Source organism: Octopus sinensis, unplaced genomic scaffold, assembly GCF_006345805.1.
Source record: "Octopus sinensis unplaced genomic scaffold, ASM634580v1 Contig13674, whole genome shotgun sequence".
Classification (NCBI taxonomy): Eukaryota; Metazoa; Mollusca; class Cephalopoda; order Octopoda; family Octopodidae; genus Octopus; species Octopus sinensis.
The window spans coordinates 623,172-648,872 of record NW_021833026.1 but is presented as its reverse complement, the minus strand read 5'-3'; the positions used below and the strand labels follow the sequence as shown (position 1 = coordinate 648,872).

General features: G+C 36.2%; 1 protein-coding gene and 1 pseudogene across 1 annotated transcript; both read left to right on the top strand.

The window, feature by feature from the left end:
* Positions 1-9,348: 9,348 nt before the first annotated feature.
* Positions 9,349-21,089, top strand: LOC115229814 (annotated as a pseudogene).
* A 972-nt stretch (positions 21,090-22,061) lies between these two features.
* LOC115229813 lies at positions 22,062-22,700 on the top strand. Its single transcript, XM_029800101.1, has one exon. It carries the CDS (start codon positions 22,062-22,064, stop codon positions 22,698-22,700), a length of 639 nt encoding a protein of 212 aa, XP_029655961.1.
* Positions 22,701-25,701: the final 3,001 nt, after the last annotated feature.

Genomic DNA, 25,701 nt, shown 5'->3' with positions numbered 1-25,701 from the left:
TACGATTGGGTTTGGACATCTGCCAGCCCCACTCTTGCCGGTGCGGGTCCTCAATTTCGTCAAACGGCTTGCACGCTTGTCGTGTAAGAAGAGTGCGGGAGAATTCCCCGTCACACTCATCTGAATGACGTTGTGAGGAGGGGCTCTAGAGTCGGCTGGTTTCCCTTCCACCCTAGAGCCAGTCGGCCTTTCCGGAGCGACGGCAAGCGTCCCGACGGGATGACGACCTTTCCTTTTAGGGAAGGCAAGTCCCTGGTTTGGGATGCCACGTGTGTCGACTCTTTTTCGGCGACAATGCTTCCCAGGACTGTCGCAAACCCGGTTCCGCCAGTGCGCTGGCTGAAGAGACAAAGATGACGAAATACCGGTGTATTTCGGACGCTTTTGAGTTTGCCCCCCTCGCCTTCGAAACCTCTGGAATCGTCGGAAAGGCTGCGACTCAACTCCTCACCGCCATTGGTAGAAAAATCTCCACAAAAACAAACGACCGGAGGGAGACGAGCTGGCTGTTCCAGCGAATCTCGGTTGCTGTGCTCCGCGGAAACTGCCACTCAATACGCAGCGCGGCATCGTTGAGCTGACCCTCAGGCCCTCGACAATTCCCTTAGCCACCCAATTGCTTACTTTTTTCTTTCTAGTTTGAACATCATTTTACTTGATGAATGAAATGAAATTCCTGAAAGAAAAAATCCATGTCCGCATCAAGTTTACCAGTTAATGACTTACTTTATTTTGAATTTCTTTAACCAAATACTTTTAATTAAAAATGAAAAAAGAGAAGTTAACTAAACTAAATAAGTCGCCGAGGAGACCACAGAATGGGCAGGCAATTTCCACGTAATATCGCGAACGATATCCGCTGAAAAAGCCAGCTCGTTTCACGACTGTCGTGACTCCTTCTCGAGATGATTAAACCAATCTCTGAGAGGAGTTTGAGCGCTTTGGGTCCAATTATCCCACTGGTCTCGAAAACCAGAGGAATTAAGCAGCAAGATGACTTACTTTTAATTTACATAAAATAAATATTAAATTTTTTTTAGTTATATTCTAACATTTAAATAGATATTAAAAATACAATAATTATATTTTCTCTTTTATTAACCGCTTAGGTGATGTTTCCTTTTTCACACACGGACATGTCCTCAGTATTTAATATAAATCGGTATTTATCAAACTATAAATTCTAGTTTAAACCACTTTGTAAAAATTAATACAAAAAAGGGAAATATATTAAAAAATGACATCAAAATATTAAATAAACAAAATACATATATATGCAATAATGTCAAAAAATGTTCCCCTTCTCAACTAGTGGAAAACAACCAATTAATAGTGATAGGAAGTGGAATCAGACCAAAATGTTTGTCTATGCACTACGATCCTCAACCATCCCAAACACCTAGCAAGACTGTTATAGAAACCTCAAAATACAAAAGGCCCAATTCGACCACTAAAATAAAGGAAAGCATTCAAAGTGACTGTTCGTTGTCAATCTGCAAATTCCATTTTGCAAGCCCTTTTGAATCAAATGACCTCACCTTTAAAAGAAAATTGAATCAATTATACAATTCAGTACAGAAAACAAAAGAATATGAACGGAAATGTACTTTTAGTCATAAATAATTGATTATACTCTTTCTCAATGTATGTCACACAAATATAGAGTCTGCTTGTTTAGACTTTACTTTTAAAAAATTGTAGGTATCCTGTAGGCCTTCTATATTATTCTCTTTCAGTGATCCTTAAAATGGATCAATAAAAAAACACAAATAAAATATCCTCCAAACCATCCTTTCCGATTGACAGATCACCGGGAGTAAAATTTATTGTATAAGAATGAGAAGACTAGGAGTCTGTCAGAAATTTTGACAACATTTATTCGTGACAAAATCACTTGGATTATGAACAAAAAATAATCAGAATATTATTAGTCCGCAGAGTTCTTCGAAAACTTGAAACCTTCGCTTAATCTGCACCGTCTGGTAAGTCTGTTTTTTGCGACACACTTACAAGATGATGCCTGAATAAACGCATTCTTAATAGAATCAAAAGCACTTATGACTTGATGTAATATGTTTCAGTACTGGCCTTACCGTGCCACTAGAATTGGACCAATGCCCAACTTAGCAAGCCTCCAAACTAATAAAAACAAAATCAATAAAAAAATTTTAAAAATGTTACCAAAAAGAAAGATGAAGATGTGAAAAGCGTTTACAAAAGTTAATAATTATAAGTCAAATACTAAATTGCAAAAAACATTTAGAGTTTTAAAAATGTTGTAGCATTTAAAATACATAATCCTATCATTCTTAATTCTTCTATTCCAGTGTTTGTTAATTCTGACCACAATATTCAATTGGGGAACATGTTCTTAACCGCAGTAATCCATTGAAACGTTTCCCGTCTTCGGATCGAGACCCACAGAATGAAAGCCTGCTGAGTCCAGGCCTCTTTTGACAATGTCGTTTAACACGGATTTATCCACATTTAGTTTGCAACAGAGAGTCAAGTTCCTTAGAATCGACAAATTCTAGCAGCGACAAACATGAGGCTGACTTCCTTATGACACTGAATATATTTTTCATTCATTTCAAACTAATTTCTATTACTTTGAAAAAATTTTTGGATGACGTAATTTTTTTAAATTAAGTTCTTTATTAAAGCAAGAAAAGACTCATTTATATGCAGAGAGAGTTGCTTAAATGTTCCCACAAAGAATGAGAATCAAAATTCTTTGCCAGAGTCATGATGATTCCTGTATCTCACATATAAAAGAAGCAATCTTTCTCTAAATGTCGGCTATAAGAAGATCTTCAACAATCAAGGGAGGTAGTAGAGGGTATAGATGAGCTTAGCCATATAAAGCGGTTATAGCCTCGTTATTTTGGAAAATAATTTTGTTAGTGTTGCCATTCCGTACACGGGTGGAGTCGTGGTAGCCTAGGAGGTGAGGCGGAGAAATTATCCCGAACACTATGAAAGCATTAATATGCTTTTTACTAACAATTTAGATCTGGACAATAAAATGAAAATCTAGATTTTTGGATCCAACATTGCCATCGGGTTTTCAGAACGCATGGCTGTTTTCAAGGATATGATTGGGTTAATTGATTGAAGCATGTAGTATCTTTATATAATTTAATGAATAGAAAATAATTCGGGAATCCAGTGCCATATATTTTGGCATAATACATGAAATGTACAGAAATCTTCTCTCAAGTTATGAAACTTATCGAAGCTGATAAGGTTATCGAGAATGGAGAGTCAAATCTTTTGGATTAACCCACGGGTACTGAATAGTGAGAAGAAATGAAGTTGAAGGGCGAGATCACTAGCAAGCGGAGTCCAATTCTAAAGAGGGTCCGTTATGTTTACGCGATTTACTCGATTCCGTCAAAATGAATATTCAGGATTGATTCCACACAAGTCTTCAAAAAGAAATCAAGATTTGACAGAAGGTCAGGGTGTAGGTAGTGGAGGATATAGAGGAGCTTGGTGAGAGGTTATAGTGATAGATTCTGACACAATATGTCGCATTTCACGCTGGCGACCAGGATGGTAACCTGCTGGCCTACATACTTTACAAGGTGACCTACATAGTTTACATTGAATCAAAAACGAACATATTTTATTATGAAAGGCACACTGAAATCAACAAACTAATCCACAAAGCTCCGGAAAGGGCAGGTTTCCCTTCAGTTTTGTAACCGACGGGCCTTGACTTGAAGAAGCAAAACGTCCCGATCCCACTCGATCCACTCGTCTCGAGAGCCCTACCTGGAGCGATTTTTGAACAGTGTTGAGGGGTTGTACTGTTTAAAGATTCTCCTGTATTTCAGGATATCACAAATTTTCCAAAATGTGGCATTACTGGACAAATATTACGCAGGAAAATTATTAAACTCTCTATTTTCCTCTCAAGGGCAATTCCATTTGCAAAATCAAAAGAATCAACCCTCATAAATCATTTTGGAATGATTCTGAAAATAAAATCCAATTCCTGCAAATCAACACAGCCAATCTCACATCTCCGAGTGTTTGACGGGAAATAGGCAGAGCTGCCCACATTCTTATCTCCTGTCCGGCCAACTACCCAAATATATCACTAAACATACTCTTTCCGCCTGATTTCCAATTGGCACCCATTTCAGTAGTCCAGAACTAACTAAAACATTCGCGAATAATTCATACACACAGATCCATCCCAAAAGTCATGTGCATTTGATTTGGGGTTCAGACTGCGACAAACTTTTGAATATTTGAATACAAGTGTGGAGTACTCGTCGGCAACGAGGGGATCTGCTGTTGAGAAGGGAGACCTTTGCTGTACTCGAATAAGTCAGGATCCGCAAATACGGGAGCCAAGCCTAGACGATGTGCAATTACTTGGTCGGGGATTGCATTGGACGTGTTTTGTGTTATGAAAACCTTCTCGATGGCCATTGTGGGGACTTCCGACATCATAATTCTCCGCAGAGCATTCGCAATGGAAACATCGCACTCGATTAAGTCGAATTCGAGTTCATCGTGGAGATTCTTCGATATTGATATACGCAGATTATTTTTATAGTGATCGAAATCTCGTTTCAATTCCAAGTTTTTGTCAAATAAATTCTGAATTATTTTTAATAAGTATTTACTGTATTTACACCAGAATCGTCCACCATATAAGACATGAAAATCACGGTTTATTATTTTATATGAAATATATTACAAGATAATTTTAATACTTATAAATAATTAGTATAAATAATTATTTCTTAGCATGGCTCGTCTTGTCTTAATGTGTATGCAGTTGGCACGGTATTGTCTTGCTTGCACGTGCAGTTTGGTGGCCTCTCTGTGGCAGGTCATTCGGGGTGACTGTGGAAATACGGAGGGGACATTCTCTCTACTGGTGGAGGACGATACTGGTCTGCACTACACACGCAATTATCTGCACAAATAAAATGTTCCACACCAGTTGTACAATTCTATCTCCCCCCTCAACCATCCAACCACACCTCAGGACTAACAAAATGTCACAAATTGGAGTCGCATTTCTAACTAAGGTTGTTTTTAAGTTTATTTCAGCACGTGGATAAACTGTTTGGATTTGTTATTTTCCTGGTGGAGTACATCCCGTCCGAGTACGTATCACTTCGGGGGGCGTTCATAAATTTGATTGAGCAGGTCGTTAGAAATGTACTTGTCTTTGTTATTGTAGTATTCTTTGGATCCCCCGTTCGTTGTTTTCGCCTTCAAGTCACTGTCCACGTTGCATCCTCTACTGCAGGAGGGAGAGGAGGTGAGGAGAATAGAACACGTGGTGATTAACTTTATTGACAGATTTGTAAGCTAGTGTTAGTTTGATGTGTAGAATGGTCCTCTTTTGCCGTATTGGTATGAGTATTTGGGTTATCTGTCGGAGACAGAGACTGAGGTATTGGAACACTTTCGGCAGAACATGTCTTCCTTGTCTCGTCATGAAAAACTCGTTCAAGTTAAATTCATATTGCGTGTTATCCGCTGATTCCTGCTTCTGTGATCACGTGCAATGGAATATATTTTTGTGTGTTTTTAATTTTACACATTTTATTTACAATCAATGATGTGTTTGTTTTAGGTCCAACTACTTTTTTAAAAAAGAATTTTACAAGTGCCTTCCACTCTGAAATAACCTCCATGTCAGTCGGACATTTGAAGGAATTAAGCAAGTTCGATTAGAGTGTTTATGGATTATATCTAGCAATGGGGACCAGGCATTTGGTCGACAAAGTGAAAAAGGCGAGAAACGAAAGCTTCTGTTCATAAAATCCCGTATTCTTCGAGTCGAAACAAAGCCAGTTACCAGGAATTCAACAACAACGAAAATTGTGTCAGTTCTCTCATGTTCGAACAAATTTGACAAAATCAGCATTTTTGTTTCCATCGGGAACTCTTCGACTTTTTTGTAGACACACTCTTTCATAATAGTAGATAAATTTTATTGTTTGCAGCAAAGTCTTGCAAGAATTGCACGTTCCTCTTGTGTTCATCGATTTCTGGGGACGTCTTTGGAGTATTTTGTTCGGTGATAATCTCCTGAATATTCTTGTGGAGATAAAGTCGTGCATTAATGCCGATTTTTTTTGTTCCCCAAGGAGATTTTCAACAGAGTTTTTTCCAGATCAGCACAGGTAACACGTATTTTTCTTTTGTTGGCAGATTTGCAAAAATTGTAAACTGAGCGGCAAGCAGTCGAAGAGTCATCAAAAAATTCGAGCCTGCGCATTTTAAGATGGTCGGCGATGGGCAGGATGTTTGTTTCCCAATAGAGGTGATTAATAGATAAAGATTTTAAGCATCCGATTATCGTTCTAAACCCAGCATTTTTGACTTGTTGTAAGTATTTAAGAAATGTAGTCAAGACGGACAGAGACCAGCAAAAAAGGCATAATTCATTGTTGTTCTGATGAATCTTTTGTATATCAGTTTTAAACTTTCTTCAAAAACTAATCAAAGACTGCACGTAGTGCGTTTAGCTTGCGCCTAGCTTTATTACACATCGTATTCGGTGGGTAGAGAAAATCAGAGATTGATCATAAGTGACAGTCCATAAACTGTCATCTTTATCTATTATGTCGCGACCCACGCTGGCGACCAGAGCGACCTTCATTGTTGACAAGATTGACAGGGCGACCTACATAGTTTGACACTAATTACTGACTAAAGATAATTGCTAAAAAATCAAAAAACTTAACATTTTTTTTATCTCTATTCATAGTAACTATTTTGTAATTCGAACTAAATGTTTGTTAGGAAAGACAACTAACCATTAATCTGTATTTAGACATTATATTTTTCCCTTTTCTTCATATGGGGATTCAAATCTGTGTAGCTTCAATGACGGATTCGTCCCACAATCTTTTATTATTCGTTTCTAAAAATAAATATATCGTAAATTTACCATTAAGTTTATCTTCGACAAACAATGCCTCGTTATTTTCATCTAAATTATAAATAAGATTATAACCTGGTATTTCATAAATCACAGTGTTAATTCCAGAAATACCCATAAACTTTTGAAGGGGGTCTCATTGATCGCCGAGTGGTGTGTCGTATTATAGAAAAAAGTTACTATTTAGTTAAAGCGCTCAATTACACCCTAATTTATTTCAAATTTATTCCTCGCATAGTTGAGCCATAAGTTGGTTTTTGAATTCCAACCCGTTGTCCGTTTGGAAGATCTGACAATATCCAATTTGATAAAACAATTTTTGGAATTTATTCACCACTTGTTCAATTAAATTTCAAGTCTTACCAGAAGCAGTTTTATTTTTTAAAGATTTGCAGGACGTTTTACAGTGAAATAGAATTCACTGCACTTTTTCTGAAGCTTTCGTATTCCCTAGTGGGATTCTTGGTGAATGACAAATGTTAGTGTCCTCATCTCCATTTCATTGTCCAGACAAATGACCAATTTGTGTTTTTGGTTATTCTCGTCCTTTAGATAAAGACTATGAGTTAGGAGTCGCAAATATACCGATCATTAATAATGATAAATTGAGTCGCTTTTTTCATGCTAACATATTTTGAGAGAAACCATAATTTTTTTTCTAAAATGACGCTAAACCATTTCTTAAAATGAATTTTTTCCGGTTTAAATTAAATAACTAATCACCTGTCAAACTGAAGGTCATAACCTGTCAAACTGATGGTCGCCAGCGTGGGATGGTCGCCAGCGTGGGTCGCGACATATTAGTTTAAACTTAAAATCTTGATAAATAAAACCGATTTTGATTGTTTAGATTTTGTGAATATGACTGAATACAGTTAAAGAATAGTTTCCTTTGAAATTAGATACAAAGCATACAAAAGTGAAAAAATTATTTATAATGAATTAGATTTGTCTATTGTGAAAAAAATGTTATCAAGACAATCAGGGACAGTAGTTTTCGCTGAGTCTTTAAAGGAATTATTGGTCTGAGATTTTCTACCAGTCCAATCAGCTTTCCAGGTTTATATATATTTTAAAATTTCAAGTCATATCCGAAATGCGTGTGTTTAAAATATATATTTTAAAGTGTTTCTTTGTTCATAAATCAATAAAATTGACATGTTTCAAGAGTTCCCCTTGATATCATGAATTCTCCGAAATTCGCTGTTTTCCAGCTTTTATTTGTATCTCTACCAGAGTAATTAGCGTAGTCGAGAATTTTAGATCTCTGAAAAATTAGTTTATGTGTTTATTGTCACTTCTGAAAAAAGATTCAAAGTAAACAGCAATATTCGGTGGTAGTTCTTTTTTGTCAAGCAATTGTCTTGCATTTTTATCATTCACAATAAATCCTTTAGCCATGCCAGATTTTTTGGAACCTTTTCGGCCCAAATTTGAGCTCATTAACCTCATCGCCCCACTGTATAAGTGTTTTTTTATGAAGCCGACTTATTCTTTTCTTTATATTATGGACAATCAGGTTTCTATTCTCTTATAATAGACTTTTGTTGAGCATTTTATATTCTTTGTGCTGAGTTTCAATTTTTTGTGTTTTTGATAGCAAATCCTTTTCGGCCCAGCCATATTCCAAATTCCCTTTGCTATTACAGTCCATTGATAGTCACCCTGGGATCTCCAGTAGTCCTATAATCGACCAAAAGTAAAGGGAAAAAGTCGAAACTAAAAGAAAATAAAAAAGTGGTAGCGATATTAGTCTCCTAAAATAATAAATTAATTAATTATAAGTTAACTAACTTAAATTAGTCAAAAATAAATAATAAATTAAAAACAATTCATAATGAGTTTGCTGACGGACGATGAAATATTCATTAAACTACTTTCGCATTACTCGACCAACAATTTAATACTTAACGACCTGTTTAAGGAAAACCCGGACAGATTTAATCTCTACAGGTTGTGAAGGACACTTATGAATAGTCGAACTGAAAAATTGGGAAATGAACATATTTTGTTTGATTTCTCCAAAAATATATTCGATGACGAGTCCTTCAATCTACTGCTCAGACTGGTTACCCTCATCAACTCACATTTCAGGCCGAGAGTCGAGGAGTAAGGAAAGCACGTGAGGATATGTTCAACGGAAAAATAGTCAATTTCACGGAAAATCGTGCTGTTCTCCACGTTGCCCTTCGGCATATGAATAACGGAGAAAACCTGGTGGTGAATGAGACCGAGGTGTGCCTTGTTGGGCAATGTAGGTATATCCTGCTGTCTCCCAAGTACTAAAACACATGGAAGAATTCTCTGCCGACGTCATTTCGGGAAGATGGAAGGGATTTAGTGGGAAATCCGTGACGGATGTGGTGAACATTGGAATCGGGGGGTCCGACTTGGTAGGTGACCTGTTTTGTGAGTCACAGGGACCTTACATGGTGACTGAAGCTCTAAAAGGGTACCAAATGGGTCCGAATGTGCACTTTGTGTCCAATATTGACGGAATCCACATAATGAGCACACTTTCCAAACTCGACCCAGAGAGGACTCTGTTCATTGTGGCATCCAAAGTGAGTGAAAAATATAACCACAGACGTTCACTACCCAGGAAACACTTACAAATGCTTTCACTGCAAGGAAATGGCTGTTAGAACACTACAACGGATGTGTATATTTATTCACTAATATCAGCAAACTGCAATTCGCAATCATTTTGTCGCATTGTCCACCAATCACCACCAAGTCCAGCAATTTGGGATCGACCCTGCCAATATGTTTGAGTTTTGGGAGGTTTGTGCCTCCACTATGTGTAGTGGGTTGGGGGAAGGTATTCCGTTTGGTCTGCTATTGGCCTCTCTATTTGTCTCCACGTAGGCATGGACATGTTTAGGGAATTTCTCGCAGGTGCAAACGCAATGGATGAGCATTTCCGGACACGACCAGCACATGACAATGTAAAAACGTGGTTAGTATTGTAGATCCCCATTCTGATGGGTCTTATTGGTGTTCTCAACTCTTCCATCCTCCGCCTGCCCACCCACGCCATATTGCCCTACAATCAGGTCTCACTTTTATTTATTTGTAGTACCTTCATCGTCTTCCTGCCTATTTACAGCAGGCAGATATGGAATCCAATGGCAAATCAGTCTGTCAATCAGGAAAGACAGTCGACTACCCCACTGGGTCTATTGTTTGGGGGGAGCCTGGGACGAATGGCCAACATTCTTTCTACCAACTCTTACATCAAGGGACACACGTCGTTCCTGGAGATTTTATTGGATTTGCTCAGTGCAATGAAGTACATGATGACCCCGACCACCATAATGTACTCCCTCACACTCACCAGATTCTCCTGTCTAATCTTCTGGCTCAAACTGACGCCCTCATGACTGGAAAATGTCTCGGACAAGTTAAAATGGAATTAAAAAATAATTCTAAATTGACTGAGGAGGAGATTGATAGACTGGCCCCTCATAAGGTGGGTTTATTAGAGGAATTTATTGCAGGTCTTTACAGGGAATAGGCCGAGTACGTCCATCATTTTCTCTCGATATTCTCCGTATGTGTTGGGATGTCTGATTGGTTGAGTATTTGAGTGTAGTTGTAGCATTGTACGAACATAAGATATTTGTAGAGGGGATTATTTTCGGAATTAATTCGTTCGACCAATTCGGAGTTGAGTTGGGCAAAGTACTGGCTAATGACTTGCTGAAGAGAATGGTTAGTGACGAGTCCCTCACGTCGGGATACAATTCGTCCACACTAGGACTTTTCAATTTTATTAAACAACATCGAAATTACTAATTTTGTTATTATTACTAATAAATTAATATTTATTGATTAATTATTTAAATTGACTATTTAATTTAATTAATATTTATTCCGGGGTAGTATAAATTTTATTAATAGATGGTTTAGTTGTGCATGTTATAAATATATTATAGGCCAAAGAAACGAGTATAGTTCTTGTCAGTCAACAAAAACAAGCAGGAGTGGTCTGGTCAGTCGCATGGAACTCAGACGGAAGACTTCTGGCCTCCTGTGGATCTCACAGAGAAATAAGAATATGGAAGACCAGCAAGGACAATCGGACCTTCGAAATTGCCCATATCCTCACTGGTGGCCACAGCCGAAGCATCAGAAGAGTGACATGGCATCCCAAATTTAATGACATCATGTCTACATGTGGATTCGATGGTTCTACATTGATCTGGAAAAAGTCATTGGGGGACTTTATTGAGACAAATAGTCTGGAAGGACACGAGAGTGAAGTCAAGGATTCATGTTGGGACACATCTGGCGAGTACATAGCGATCTGTGGGAGAGATAAGACTATTTGGATTTGGAGGAGTGAGTCCTCACCTTCACTTGTAGTGGACCAAGATGTCGAGTTTGAGTGTGTGGCAGTCATTTCTGCCCATTCAGGGGATGTCAAGTCCCTGAAATGGCATCCTTCCCTTCAGGTCACTTGTAGGGACTCAATCTGCAGGTCCTGGCTTCCTGCAGTTATGATAACGACATTAGACTGCATGCGAGAGTGGATTCTGACTGGGAGTCCTATCAGATTTTGAGTTGGGTGGTTTGTGGACGTGTAGGCGGTCATGAGTCGACAGTTTGGGGGATTGCTTTTTGTTCGGATGGGGGGAAATTGGTTTCTGGGGGTGCTGATGGGAGGGTTTTGTTGTGGATTGAACGTGGAGACTACCAGGGGTGTCCGACATATTGTTGTAGTGCCACATTGGAGGGACCTTCTGAACTGCCGATATATTGCTTAGATTGGGATGTCGTTGTCGTGTTCTGAGTGTGTAGGTGTCCTGTACAAGACCTGATTGTGTGGTGTGGGGCTGATCGAGCTGTGTCGGTATATCGAGTATTGGGGGATGCTGATTGGAAGAGAGTGGCCTATTTGACTGCAGCTCATGACTGTGAGATTAACACTGTTGCCTGGAATTATATCTATCCAGGCTATTTTGCCACTGCTGGGGACGATGGAGTTGTCAACATTTTTAAACTGGAAAATCCATCTTAATTGACTTGTACAGAAATCTAAGTTTTCTTGAATAATCTTTTTTTGTGTTTAATTAGTGGAAAGGCGTATAAAAATGCGAGTATAGTTTTTTTCTATTACTCGTCATTTTTCGCACCAAAGGAAAATTGGCCAGTAAGGGAAATAATCAATATCGTATCTTATAGTAAAAATTTTATACAATTTTTAACAATTCATTGAAGTGACTATGAACATTTAAACAAATATCTGACACAAAAACCGAGATTTTAAGTCAAGTAATCATTTAGAGTTTTTTCAAAATCATTTTTCCTTATTTTTTTAGCATTTTGATTAAACTTTTAAGCATATTTACATCAAAATTGTCACCATGTGAAAAAATTTTTTAATGTTCAAAAGACTTCTTATCGGATTTCGATTTGTAGTACATTTGTTTATTTCAAAATCTTTAGTAATTGTGCTGACTAAATTGTTTTTTTCATTCTGATTTAATGTCTAAAGAATACACGAATCAATTTTTATTTAAAATATAAAATATTTTTCTGACAATTTTATTTAACGCGGAGTACTTAGAAAATCTACCCCGACCCAGTCTGAATCGTCAATCGTTAATGCAAAAGAGAGAAGTCTCTTAGAACCGTTAACTTTTCCGCACCAAAATGCACGAGGATTGCCCAAAATTAGACTCAGAAGGAGGCAAAACCCGATTCTACCAGTGAAAAAAAATTATACTTTCCCGGTCATTATTTTGGAGAGAAATTTTAGTTCAATTTCTCGTATAGGTGAACGTCTTCTCGTTGAAAAAATCATTCTCAAACGCTGTGAGAGAAAGTGAGTGAGACTGTTTATCTTTATAATGGTAACTTATGATCATGGAGAAGATCAGTTGCATGTACGATTGGGGGTAAAGATCGGATTTTCGGATGTAAAGGCCGAGTGGTACAGAAAACCGGAAGTTCAGTGCTATCGATGCCAGAGTTTTTCTAAAGAAGCTTCGAAACTGAAAATGGGGAAATATTGATGCAGAAACTGTTAAATGAAGCTTTGAAAAATGCCAAAAAATATCAAGCAGACATAAAAAAATTCAGCCTTGAAGCCATGGGCATGATGGAACGTCCCAAGAGTTACGAAAACAGCTAAAGTTGGAATACAGACAGAGGAAACAACTATATCTCACACGGCTGTGCAGTCTTAGTCGATTTCAGGACTTAGGTCAATGTTGAAAAGATTATCCTAATCAGTAATTTTAGATGTCTTAAATCGAGATAATCTCGAAAAATTAGGAAGTATTTGGAATCACCAAATAAACTTGCTGAGTGGTTCCTCAATGTAAATGTGGAGAAGACAGAATTTACTGAATTTGTCAAAAAAATTTTGGATGCTACAAACTATGCCGGAACATGAAGGCTTTCTGACACGGATAATTTGAATCTAGATTCCTTCGATAGAGACCTTTCGCCGCACTTTAGCCTCCAGTTGGCATTAGAGGCACAGCAGTAAAACAGTTCATGCCAGAACGTCAAGCAAACCAAAATTACTGCATGCAAATGAAAACCTATCGGACACATCCCAAGGATGGATCTGGAGATACCGGGAAACACCCCTATGGAAGACTGTTTTGTAACTGACGGCCGTTGTTTCCGCCGACGCCCAAGAAATACTCGTCTGGTGACACTAGACAGAGACCTCCGGAGGGTGGGGAAAAATTTTAAGAATGGGGACAATCTTGACGCATTACGGGATGTCGCCCAAGATAGAGGGAAATGGACCAAAGTAACAACTCTTATTGTTTCTTGTGCTGCACAAGCTTTGTCATGATCCATGACATTGCGAAAGTGGATAAATAATAACAAAATAATATGTGCTTAAATTTGACCAAGTGTGATGTCCAACTTAATTTTGTTCTTCCTTATTTTCTTTTTCTAGTAACCGCAGATAGCCATTTACACGAAGTACGTGTCTTAAGTATGATAATTGTTGTTTCCATATTTTTGGCAAGTTAAAATTTATTAAAGTATTGTATTCGTTAATTTATTATCGGGTAAAACAACTTTGAAGAATACGAAATTGACCATGTTCCGGGCGACCATGAGCACCGTGGATACAGGGATAAATATTTTTGTGTTTAGTTTCAATAGAATTAATCAATTTTGAAAACGATGGATCTCATCCACTAGTGCATCGAATAAAAATTTTGGACGCTACAAAACATGCATCAACAAATAGCAAAAGACTACAATAAATTCATCCACGAAACTACAAAAAAAGGCCTTTTGACATCTTTTCGGCATTGATTTAGTTATTTAGTTAGTTATGCATGTTCGCGTTAATAATAAACAGTGTTTATGGTTTTGCTTGTGCCATTTTTTTAACTATGCTTGTTGTTAGTATTTTCTATCCGTTTTGTTGTCCTTCTCGTCTTCTGATTTTGTCCAAATCGTCAGCATCCTTCAATCGACCCTCGATGACAGCATAATCCTCTGCAAGTGTCTTAAGAAGACATCTTCTTTGACGTCCTCTATAGGTTCGATATTCATTATGGCAGAAAAATTCTTCCATGGTGGCATTGCAAGAAATATGGCGGCCTGTTAAACGGTCGCAACCAACTTTTCCAGAAGAACGTCTGGCTTTCCTTCCATATTTAGTTGTGATATGTGTTGCTTGATATTATCTTGATATTTTTTCTTTTCACGATATTGTTTATTAGTTGGCCGGAGGTTAGTCTTCGTTGTTTGATGTTAGCTGGGTTGTACTGAGCAATGTTTCCAAACAGTTTAGATTTATTGTGACAAAATATTTTTTAGTTTATTTTATTAAAATATGTTTTTTAATTATTTAAATGTTTTAAAAAGTTTGTTTATGTTTAGTTTGCTTGTTATGTTTAACTTTTATGCATATAGATCTCCTTCATTTTATTTAATGATGGTCGAAAATATGCTATATTATTGACAGCTATCGTTGCCAACTCTTAGCTGGTTAGTAATGCTGTCTACAATTTAATATATGGCCATTTGTATTTTAGCTTTTATTAGATACTAGCTCGGCAGCTCGCTTCGCTCACCGCGACCTAGCTCCTGCGGAGGGCCTGTTTCATCAAACAACTATAAGTTTATGTAGATGTATAAAACTACCTGGTTTAATGTAACCCTATACTATCGCCTGTTGATAAACGATGTTTGTCGTCCGTCCTTCCCTGGCATATATGAATAATTTTTCTCTTCTGCCTACCCTCGAGCATCCCACATACAGCTGTCCATGTGAAAGCACTCACTCTCTAAAATAACCCAACTACCTTTAATGACTGTCCCTGGCCTTGTTTATTGTCATTGCAAACTTTTTTTTTCATTTTTTGTGGTCTATTTTTTTTATATTTAATTTTTTCATTTTTCCTTTGTAATTTCCTTTTTTTTCTTTTTTTTTTTTTTTTTTGTTTTTTACTGGCGGAAATGGGGCAGGGGGAGATGCGGCAGGCAAGAAGCGACACACAAAAAAGATTTAATTAATTACCTTATTAAGCTGACCGTTTTTCTTCAGCTTCGTTTTCCTCCTTCGGTTATCTATTTAAAAAATTATTTTGAATAATAAAAAGTTTAGGAAAAGAGGCATACCGAAAATAAATTCTATCTTACGAAAAACTCAAGTAAATCTTAATAATAAAATGGTATGGTGTGTGTCTGTCTGTCTGTCTGTCTGTGTGTCTGTCTGTGTGTCTGTCTGTCTGTCTGTCTGTGTGTGCACACCAACTTCAATTGGCAATACGATGTCCTCGACTTACATGATGAGGTCCTTAAAACCTTCCCCCCAAAAAAATTAAAAAAATTTTTCTGCGTTTTGGTCAAAATGAACAACTACGATGTCCTCGACTTACATGATGAGGTCCTTAAAACCTTCCCCCCCCCCAAAAAATTAAAAAAAAATTTTCTGCATTTTGGTTAAAATGAACAACTACGATGTCCTCGACTTACATGATGAGGTCCTTAAAACCTTCCCCCCCAAAAAAATTAAAAAAAAATTTTCTGCATTTTGGTTAAAATGAATAACTACGATGTCCTCGACTTACATGATGAGGTCCTTAAAACCTTCCCCCCAAAAAATTAAAAAAAAATTTTCTGCATTTTGTTAAAATGAATAACTACGATGTCCTCGACTTACATGATGAGGTCCTAAAACCTTCCCCCCCAAAAAAATTAAAAAAAAATTTTCTGCATTTTGGTTAAAATGAATAACTACGATGTCCTCGACTTACATGATGAGGTCCTTAAAACCTTCCCCCCCAAAAAAATTAAAAAAAAATTTTCTGCATTTTGGTTAAAATGAATAACTACGATGTCCTCGACTTACATGATGAGGTCCTTAAAACCTTCCCCCCAAAAAAATTAAAAAAAATTTTCTGCATTTTGGTTAAAATGAACAACTACGATGTCCTCGACTTACATGATGAGGTCCTTAAAACCTTCCCCCCCAAAAAAATTAAAAAAAAATTTTTCTGCATTTTGGTTAAAATGAACAACTACGATGTCCTCGACTTACATGATGAGGTCCTTAAAACCTCCCGCCAAAAAATCAAAAAATTATTTTCTGCATTTTGATTAAAATGAACAACGCGAATGTCCTCGACATTCATGATGAAGTCCTTAAAACCTTCCCCCCAAAAAAAATTAAAAAAAAATTTTCTGCATTTTGGTTAAAATGAACAACTACAATGTCCTCGACTTACATGATGAAGTCCTTAAAACCTTCCCCCCAAAAAAAAAATTAAAAAAAAATTTTCTGCATTTTGGTTAAAATGAACAACTACGATGTCCTCGACTTACATGATGAAGTCCTTAAAACCTTCCCCCCAAAAAAAAATTAAAAAAAATTTTCTGCATTTTGGTTAAAATGAACAACTACGATGTCCTCGACTTACATGATGAGGTCCTTAAAACCTTCCCCCCAAAAAAATTAAAAAAAAATTTTCTGCATTTTGGTTAAAATGAACAACTACAATGTCATCGACTTACATGATGAAGTCCTTAAAACCTTCCCCCCAAAAAAAATTTAAAAACAAAATTTCTCTGCATTTTGGTTAAAATGAACAACTACGATGTCCTCGACTAACATGATGAGGTCCATTAAAACCTTCGAGGCAAAAATCTCACGTATTAAGAATATCCTTGATGAAAACGACAGCGAGAATATTAACAATGATGAACTCCCAATTATTCGTAATAAAGAAATTCAATTCATCCTATGATTTTCTCTTTAAAATTAAATGCATATATCATTATCGACCATGAATCAAATTTAAAGCTATTATCATATTTGACTTTGACAGAATGTGCAATCACAGATTGCACGACTTTGAATAGAGTGTGCAATTAACAGATTTTGAAAAACCACTTTGATAGTTGAAACCACATTAGCACAATCATTAACACAATTTACCACAATTGACGCACGACCTTGAATAGAGTGTGCAATTAACAGATTTTGAAAAACACTTTGATAGTTGAAACCACATTAGCACAATCATTAACACAATTTACCACCAATTGACAGCGCAATCAGAAGAATTTGCGTAAAATATTAACTATTTAGTTAAGTTTTTCGTAAAGATAGAATTTATTTTCGGTATGCATCTTTTCCTAAACTTTTTTATATTATTCAAAAATAATTTTTTCAATAGATAACGAAGGAGGGAAGACGACCTTAAGAAAAGAAGTTTTTCGTAAAGATAGAATTTATTTTCTGTATGCCTCTTTTTTCCTAATATTTTTTATTATTCAAAAATAATTTTTTAAATAGATAACCGAAGGAGGAAAAACGAAGCTAAAGAAAAAACGGTCAGCTTAAGGTAATTAATTAAATCTTTTCTGTGTGTCGCTTTTTTGGCTGCTGCTACTCCGCCTGCCCCATTTCCGCCAGTGGTTTGTCTAATCAAGGTCACTAAGCTAAATCTCCGGACTATAAAGGCTCTTAAGCATTATCTTACTTGGCTGTTAAAAAAATTAGACAGGTTGTTGCCGTGGCGGCAGAGATTTTTTTTGTTTATACTATTTTACAAATTTTTAAAGTTTTTTTATTTTTTTGTTTTTAAATTATTTATTTTTATTTGTCATATATGCCAAGGAAGGACGGACGACAAACATCGTTTATCAACAGGCGATAGTATAGGGTTACATTAAACCAGGTAGTTTTATACATCTACATAAACTTATAGTTGTTTGATGAAACAGGCCTCCGCAGGAGCTAGGTCGCGGTGAGCGAAGCGAGCTGCCGAGCTAGTAGTTAATATTTTTACGCAAATTCTTCTGATTGCGCTGTCAATTGGTGGTAAATTGTGTTAATGGTTGTGCTAATGTGGTTTCAACTATCAAAGTGTTTTTCAAAATCTGTTAATTGCACACTCTATTCAAGGTCGTGCGTCAATTGGTGGTAAATTGTGTTAATGATTGTGCTAATGTGGTTTCAACTATCAAAGTGGTTTTTCAAAATCTGTTAATTGCACACTCTATTCAAAGTCGTGCAATCTGTGATTGCACATTCTGTCAAAGTCAAATATGATAATAGCTTTAATTTTGATTCATGGTCGATAATGATATATGCATTTAATTTTAAAGAGAAAAACATAGGATGAATTGAATTTCTTTATCGCGAATAATTGGGAGTTCATCATTGTTAATATTCTCGCTGTCGTTTTCATCAAGGATATTCTTATACGTGAGATTTTTGCCTTGAAGGTTTTAATGGACCTCATCATGAATGTCGAGGACATTCGCGTTGTTCATTTTAATCAAAATGCAGAAAATAATTTTTTGATTTTTTGGGGGGAAGGTTTTAAGGACTTCATCATGTAAGTCGAGGACATTGTAGTTGTTCATTTTAACCAAAATGCAGAAAATTTTTTTTTAATTTTTTTTGGGAGGGAAGGTTTTAAGGACTTCATCATGTAAGTCGAGGACATTGTAGTTTTGTTCATTTTACCAAAATGCAGAAAATTTTTTTTTAATTTTTTTTGGGGGGAAGGTTTTAAGGACTTCGTCATGTAAGTCGAGGACATTGTAGTTGTTCATTTTAACCAAAATGCAGAAAATTTTTTTTTAATTTTTTTGGGGGGGAAGGTTTTAAGGACTTCATCATGTAAGTCGAGGACATGTAGTTGTTCATTTAACCAAAATGCAAGAAAATTTTTTTTTAATTTTTTTTGGGGGGGAAGGTTTTAGGACCATCATGTAAGTCGAGGACATTGTAGTTGTTCATTTTAACCAAAATGCAGAAAATTTTTTTTTAATTTTTTTGGGGGGGAAGGTTTTAAGGACTTCATCATGTAAGTCGAGGACATTGTAGTTGTTCATTTTAACCAAAATGCAGAAAATTTTTTTTTAATTTTTTTTGGGGGGGAGGGTTTTAAGGACTTCATCATGTAAGTCGAGGACATTGTAGTTGTTCATTTTAACCAAAATGCAGAAAATTTTTTTTTTATTTTTTTGGGGGGAAGGTTTTAAGGACCTCATCATGTAAGTCGAGGACATCGTATTGCCAATTTGAAGTTGGTGTGCACACACAGACAGACAGACAGACAGACAGACACACAGACAGACAGACACACACCATACCATTTTATTATTAAGATTTAACTCTAAATCTTACTAGAAATTTTGATTATGTTTTTATTTTTGAGTAACTAATTCTCAAATTTGTGTATATTTTATGTAATTTTGGGGGAGGCGGTTCCCCTAAGAGATTTAGCAAACTTAAATTTTATCCAACTTATATAGAATGCTATAACAAGAAATAAATTCCCGTGCAATGGAAATGGGATGAAATCTGGGCCGCCGACTCGTTTTCGAAGATGAAACCAGAGCTAAACCAACACCGGCTAGCGTGCCTACTCTTGGCCGCACATTCTCACAGCGGCGCTGGCTCGGCGCCTACCATCTACATCAACAGGAACCTTTTTGGATGACGACTGCCTGAGGATGGTCTCGACATATGCGGCATCCACCGATGTTCATAAATTATGACTCAGGACATTATCATAAGGAATTGCTCTGTTAATCTCCTGAGCTACATTACCCACTCTGGGTTAGTCCAACCTGTCGTTGTGGTCTCACACCTCATTGCACTCGGCTCTGACAGTGTTCTTGATATTAAATTCGATCAACATCGTCAAGCGACTTATCACAAACAGTCACAATTATTTGTCTAAATGGAAAAAATATCGGCCGATCTGGAAAGTGGACAAAGTAAAGCCTTTCAGCCCATCTAGGCAACAATCATTGAAAAATGGTTCAGCAAAGGCCCGTCCATCGCCGCTTTCGACGACCAATTTCAGCTCTACACTAAAATCATCAAAGAAATAGAGAAAGCTAACGACATCCAAGACATTGAGTGTCTCCGAATAAACATGCAGCCTTTGGTTGGCTCTCTCAAAGAGCACGCAAACAAATGGACTGAATGTCTGGGAAATCATTTGCACGATTCGGTGAGAGACTCGTTATTCCACGTCCGAGATTATATTACGAGACTTTTATTTTTCCTCTTACAACTATAATAACAATTTCTAGGGATTGCTGAATCGAAGGTAAATACGATACAATTCTTATTGGCAGATTTCTATTAATTTTACTGTTTCAATTTTTCTTTATAAATAAATTTAACGAATTGTTACGATACAATTCTTATCCGATAGGACTTGGTTTAGAGGGGTTTGACTGCAGTACTAAAATTAAATAAATCGTCTTATTTTTCGAATATTATCCTTTTTGTTGTTAAAAATAATTTGAGTTTTAGATGCTTTCGGAATGATTAAAAACTTGAGGCCAAGAAAGTAATGAAGGCTTCATGGATACAATCACGTAACAAATAATAACACGTGAATGTTTCAAATCGTTTTTAATCACAAAATAAAATCCATAGTTAAGATAATTATTGTTGTATTTTGAATCTTCTTAACCCCTACAGTCATAGAAAATTATCAGTGTGGAAGTATCTTTTATGAATAATTATAATTTATTGATTAAACTAGTATAATGAAAGTTGTTGACATGGAGCACATTCTGTCTTTTGTGTTAATTTACATTGATTTTTTGGTTATCCTCATATTTGTAGAATATGAATTTTTCATTGTCAACGAAACAGTGTAACCACTGTAAAAGTAAGACCGTTGACTATTTACCCACGAAGTGATTACAAATAGAGGCATAACCATGATTTCACAGAGAGACATAACGAGGTACCCTCGGCTTTAGTTCTGCAATAAGTGTGGCTTGAGGTGGTGCAGAAAGCTGTGAATTCATCATCAGTGTGTGAGAACTCGAAAAAAATTATGATATATCTTAAATTAACTCTTTTATTCCTGATCGTATAAAGAATGCTTTTTAATAACTAATATAAATAATAAAATTGAACAAAAATTTGTTTTGGGGATAAAAATTTCATTATTTTAAAGAATATATAGGAAACATTAATTTTATTTTTAACTCTAACCATAATTTTTTGACCTAGAATATTAACTCTAAACACTGCATGTGATTTTTTTAACTGTGAAAAATATATTTTTTTAATTCATTTTTTATTTTTAACTTCATAGCTGTTCCCATTCTTGTCAACAACTTAATATATTCTCGTATCTACCTTTTCGTATAGCGGCATCGTTCGATGTGCTGAATTTATGTTAAAATAACTCATCTAATATTTTGCTGAAAAATGGTCCCGATCGAGACACACCTGCGGGATTGGCACACATCTGGACCATGACAAATGTCACTTAAACCGTGACAAAAGAATTTATAATTAATCCATAAGTTCTCTTTTGGTAATAGCTAAGAAACTTCTAAATGATTTAAAAACTTAAATTTGAAAAATATTGGTGCTAAAAGCAAAATTGTTTTTTTTAAAATTAATTAATTGAACAAAAGGTAAACATTTTTTATTAAATAAAATAATTTGATGATTAAAAGAATCACTTCAGTTATCCTGACATTTACTTTACTCCTTGTTACATTTTTCTTTTCAAATGTTATCTATGAATTCCAAATAAATAAAATGACATCCATATACACTAAAAACGACTTCTCTAATCATCAATGGAATCGGTTTTATTTAATAGAAGAACAAAAATTATTTTATTGCAAAATCCCTAAAGTTGGATCAACGACAATGCTAAAATGGTTACTGATGACTTACTGTATTAAAAACAAAATCAAAAACTGTACTCGATTTTCTCAAAATGAAATTCACGAAGTCAATTATATAAAAACGTATGAGAAAAATTTTATTAATTTGAATTCAATCAACAATATGGAAGGCGTTCAAAAAATCTTGATAGTAAGACATCCAGCCGAACGCATAGTCTCTGCATATTTAAACAAATTTATTTACGAAACAAAAAATGCCGGAAAATCGCCACACTATGTTCAACAAGTTCGACAAGCCTTAACTGGCTATCCTGAAGAGTTTGTAACATTTGAACAATTTGTCAGTTATTTAATAAATAACTCCCAAAAGGCTTCACAATTTAATGAACATTGGGCATTAATGAGCGATTTGTGTTTGCCCGGATACATCAATTACAAAATAATATATCTAGAACAACTTGATGAATTTATTCAACATCTTTTTAAGATTTACGGATTAACAGAAAAAGGAATGTTTTGGATCAAAGACGTTACGCATAAAACGAACTCTGTTGATTATGTTTCCAAATATTTTTTGAATTTGACGACAGAAATGAAATATGCTTTTTACAATTTGTACAAAAATGATCACCTCTATTTTGGGTTTAAGCCTTATTTGTAATCAATAATTATTAATTGAATAAACAACATTCTATTCTATAAATAAATTTAACATTTTATTAATCAAAGATTACCCAAGAGATTAGTGTTTTGAAATCTTATATTTTATTTCAGTAAATCGTTATCTTTGTAAACAAGAAAGTCAATTTATTGATTGACATTTTATGTTAGAATTCTGTGGATTAATAAAATATTAATTTCTTTTCAGGTATCATGAAATGTGTTATTGTCAAAAAAATTAACGACTATTTATTTAAACAATACTGACTAATTAATGATGTTTCCCTTCAACAGAAGAAAGCCACTTATCTGGGACGCTACGTGTGTAGACTAATTCTCGCCCAAGAACCTACTGATGTCCGCATCCACCCCTGAATCAATCGCCACAACTGCTGAATACAAAAAGATACGGAAGTACTCTTCACTTGTGGAGAAGTACCTCGAAAGGACCAGAACCCATTATCAAGAATTATCAACATGTTAGATTTTTATTTTTAAAATATTATATAAATACACAAAAAACAATATCTTTTTTTAAAAATAAGTCAGCTACCCAATAGGAATTTGAAGAAAATTTTATATGGAAACTTATAAAAGATATTCAAAATAATTTTTATTTAGTCAAAAGCTAATGATATTTAAAATTAAAAAAGTAGCTTATAGAATTGGAGAGTTCACATTAATAATTTTGTTTACAAATGAATCACGTGGATAACAATTAATAAAATTTGCATTCGGAAGAAGGACGGCGGAATCCGTCCCATAGCTGTTGGAAATTACTTCCGCCGTCTGACTGCTAAATTGGCCTCGAGGATCGTTTGTTCCCGCCTAAGTTTCGAACAAATGGGAGTCGGGATCCCAAACGGCTGTGAAGCTTCCGTACACGCGGCCCGAACTCTCTTTCTCTCAAAGGATGCCTTACTCCATCCTCATGTGGCCGTTAAACTTGATCTGCGGAACGCGTTCAACATCGTCAGTAGGGACCGAATAATGGAGGTATGCGCCGAGAGGGCTCCTGAGATTTCCCAGCTTGTTTTTCTTTCGTACGTGGAAGAAACCTCACTTATCTATGGGGACGAAGTCATCCGTTCCCGAACTGGAGTCCAACAAGGCGACCCTCTTGGACCATTACTATTCGCCTTAGCAATCGACGAGGCAGTACGATCAATCCTCTCTCCATTCAATTTATGGTACCTGGACGACGCGACCATTGGCGGCTCTGTGGAATTTATCACCGAAGACCTATCCCGCCTAATTCCTGCTTTGCGCAACCTTGGCCTAGAAGTTAACGTGAATATGATCATCCAAGACTTCATCACCGGTGCACAAATAACCCAGCCATCAGAAGCAACCTTTCTCGGATGCCCTCTAAGCCCATCTGGCCTAAAGGCCCATCTGGCGAAGAAGGACATGGAATTCTGTAACCTCACAAGCAGTCTCTTGAAGTTAGACTACAGTTGTATTTTGAATCTTCTTAACCCCTACAGTCATAGAAAATTATCAGTGTGGAAGTATCTTTTATGAATAATTATAATTTATTGATTAAACTAGTATAATGAAGTTGTTGACATGAGCACATTCTGTCTTTTGTGTTAATTTACATTGATTTTTTGGTTATCCTCATATTTGTAGAATATGAATTTTTCATTGTCAACGAACAGTGTAACCACTGTAAAAGTAAGACCGTTGACTATTTACCCCGAAGTGATTACAATAGAGGCATAACCATGATTTCACAGAGAGACATAACGAGGTACCCTCGGCTTTAGTTCTGCAATAATTGTGGCTTGAGGTGGTGCAGAAAGCTGTGAATTCATCATCAGTGTGTGAGAACTCGAAAAAAATTATGATATATCTTAATTAACTCTTTTATTCCTGATCGTATAAAGAATGCTTTTTAATAACTAATATAAATAATAAAATTGAACAAAAATTGTTTTGGGGATAAAAATTTCATTATTTTAAAGAATATATAGGAAACATTAATTTTATTTTTAACTCTACCCGTCTACATCAACAGGAACCTTTTTGGATGACGACTGCCTGAGGATTGGGATCTCCCTTCGGCTTGGCCTCGACATATGCAGCATCCACCGATACCGATGTGGAGCCAAAGTCGACGCTAAAAAGCTTCACCCTCTTTCGTGTCGCAGGAGTGCCGGTCGAAGTCCCCGCCACGCCTCGCTAAATGACGTCGTGTTTAGAGCCCTCAAGGCTGCAGGCTTTCCGTCACAACTTGAGCCTGTCGGATTGGACCGTGGTGACGGCAAACGCCCAGACGGAATGACAATCTTTCCTTTTCGGGAAGGCAAGTGCCTCGTCTGGGATGCTACGTGCATCGATTCTTTCTCTCCATCGGCAATCATGTCATCTGCCACTTCCCCCGGGTCGGCTGCGGAAAAGGCTGAGACGGCCAAAATTAAAAAATACCAAGAACTTGGACGCCGCTTTATATTCGTACCAATCGCTTTGGAGACATCGGGCGTCGCCGGATAATATTGCTTTACTCATCGCTAAATTTCAAGCGAATTTCTACGTCTCGACAATCTTAAGAACCTACTTTCTGAAGACGATCTCTAAAATTATGTTGAACATTTAATCACTCTCTAAAATGATATCGACGACGTCGAATCTTGTTGTCAACTGGAACTAATTGTATTGAAAAATGATTAGGAATTGAAACCAATATTCAAACGAAAGTCCTATCAAGATTTTTGGCTACAGGCGGATATTCCTGAAAAATATCCTGTGTTATGGGAAAAAGCTAAATTATTTTTCTCGCTTTTCCTACTTCTTACTTGGTAGAGAGAAGCTTTAGCGTTGTATCTCAACTCGTTACCAAAAGTCGAAACCGCTTAGAAGTTGCTGAGAGAGGAGATCTACGGCTTCGTCTTACAAACATAAAGCCAAATTATTCAAAATGTAAAAGAACTTGTTTCTAAATTCATACAACGTCATTGTTCTCATTGATTGTTGTTATAAATAAATTAATTTTTTTTATT

Bases quoted from the DNA above. Each gene is read 5' to 3' on its own strand.
- LOC115229813 (XM_029800101.1), top strand. From the start codon at position 22,062: ATGCTAAAATGGTTACTGATGACTTACTGTATTAAAAACAAAATCAAA.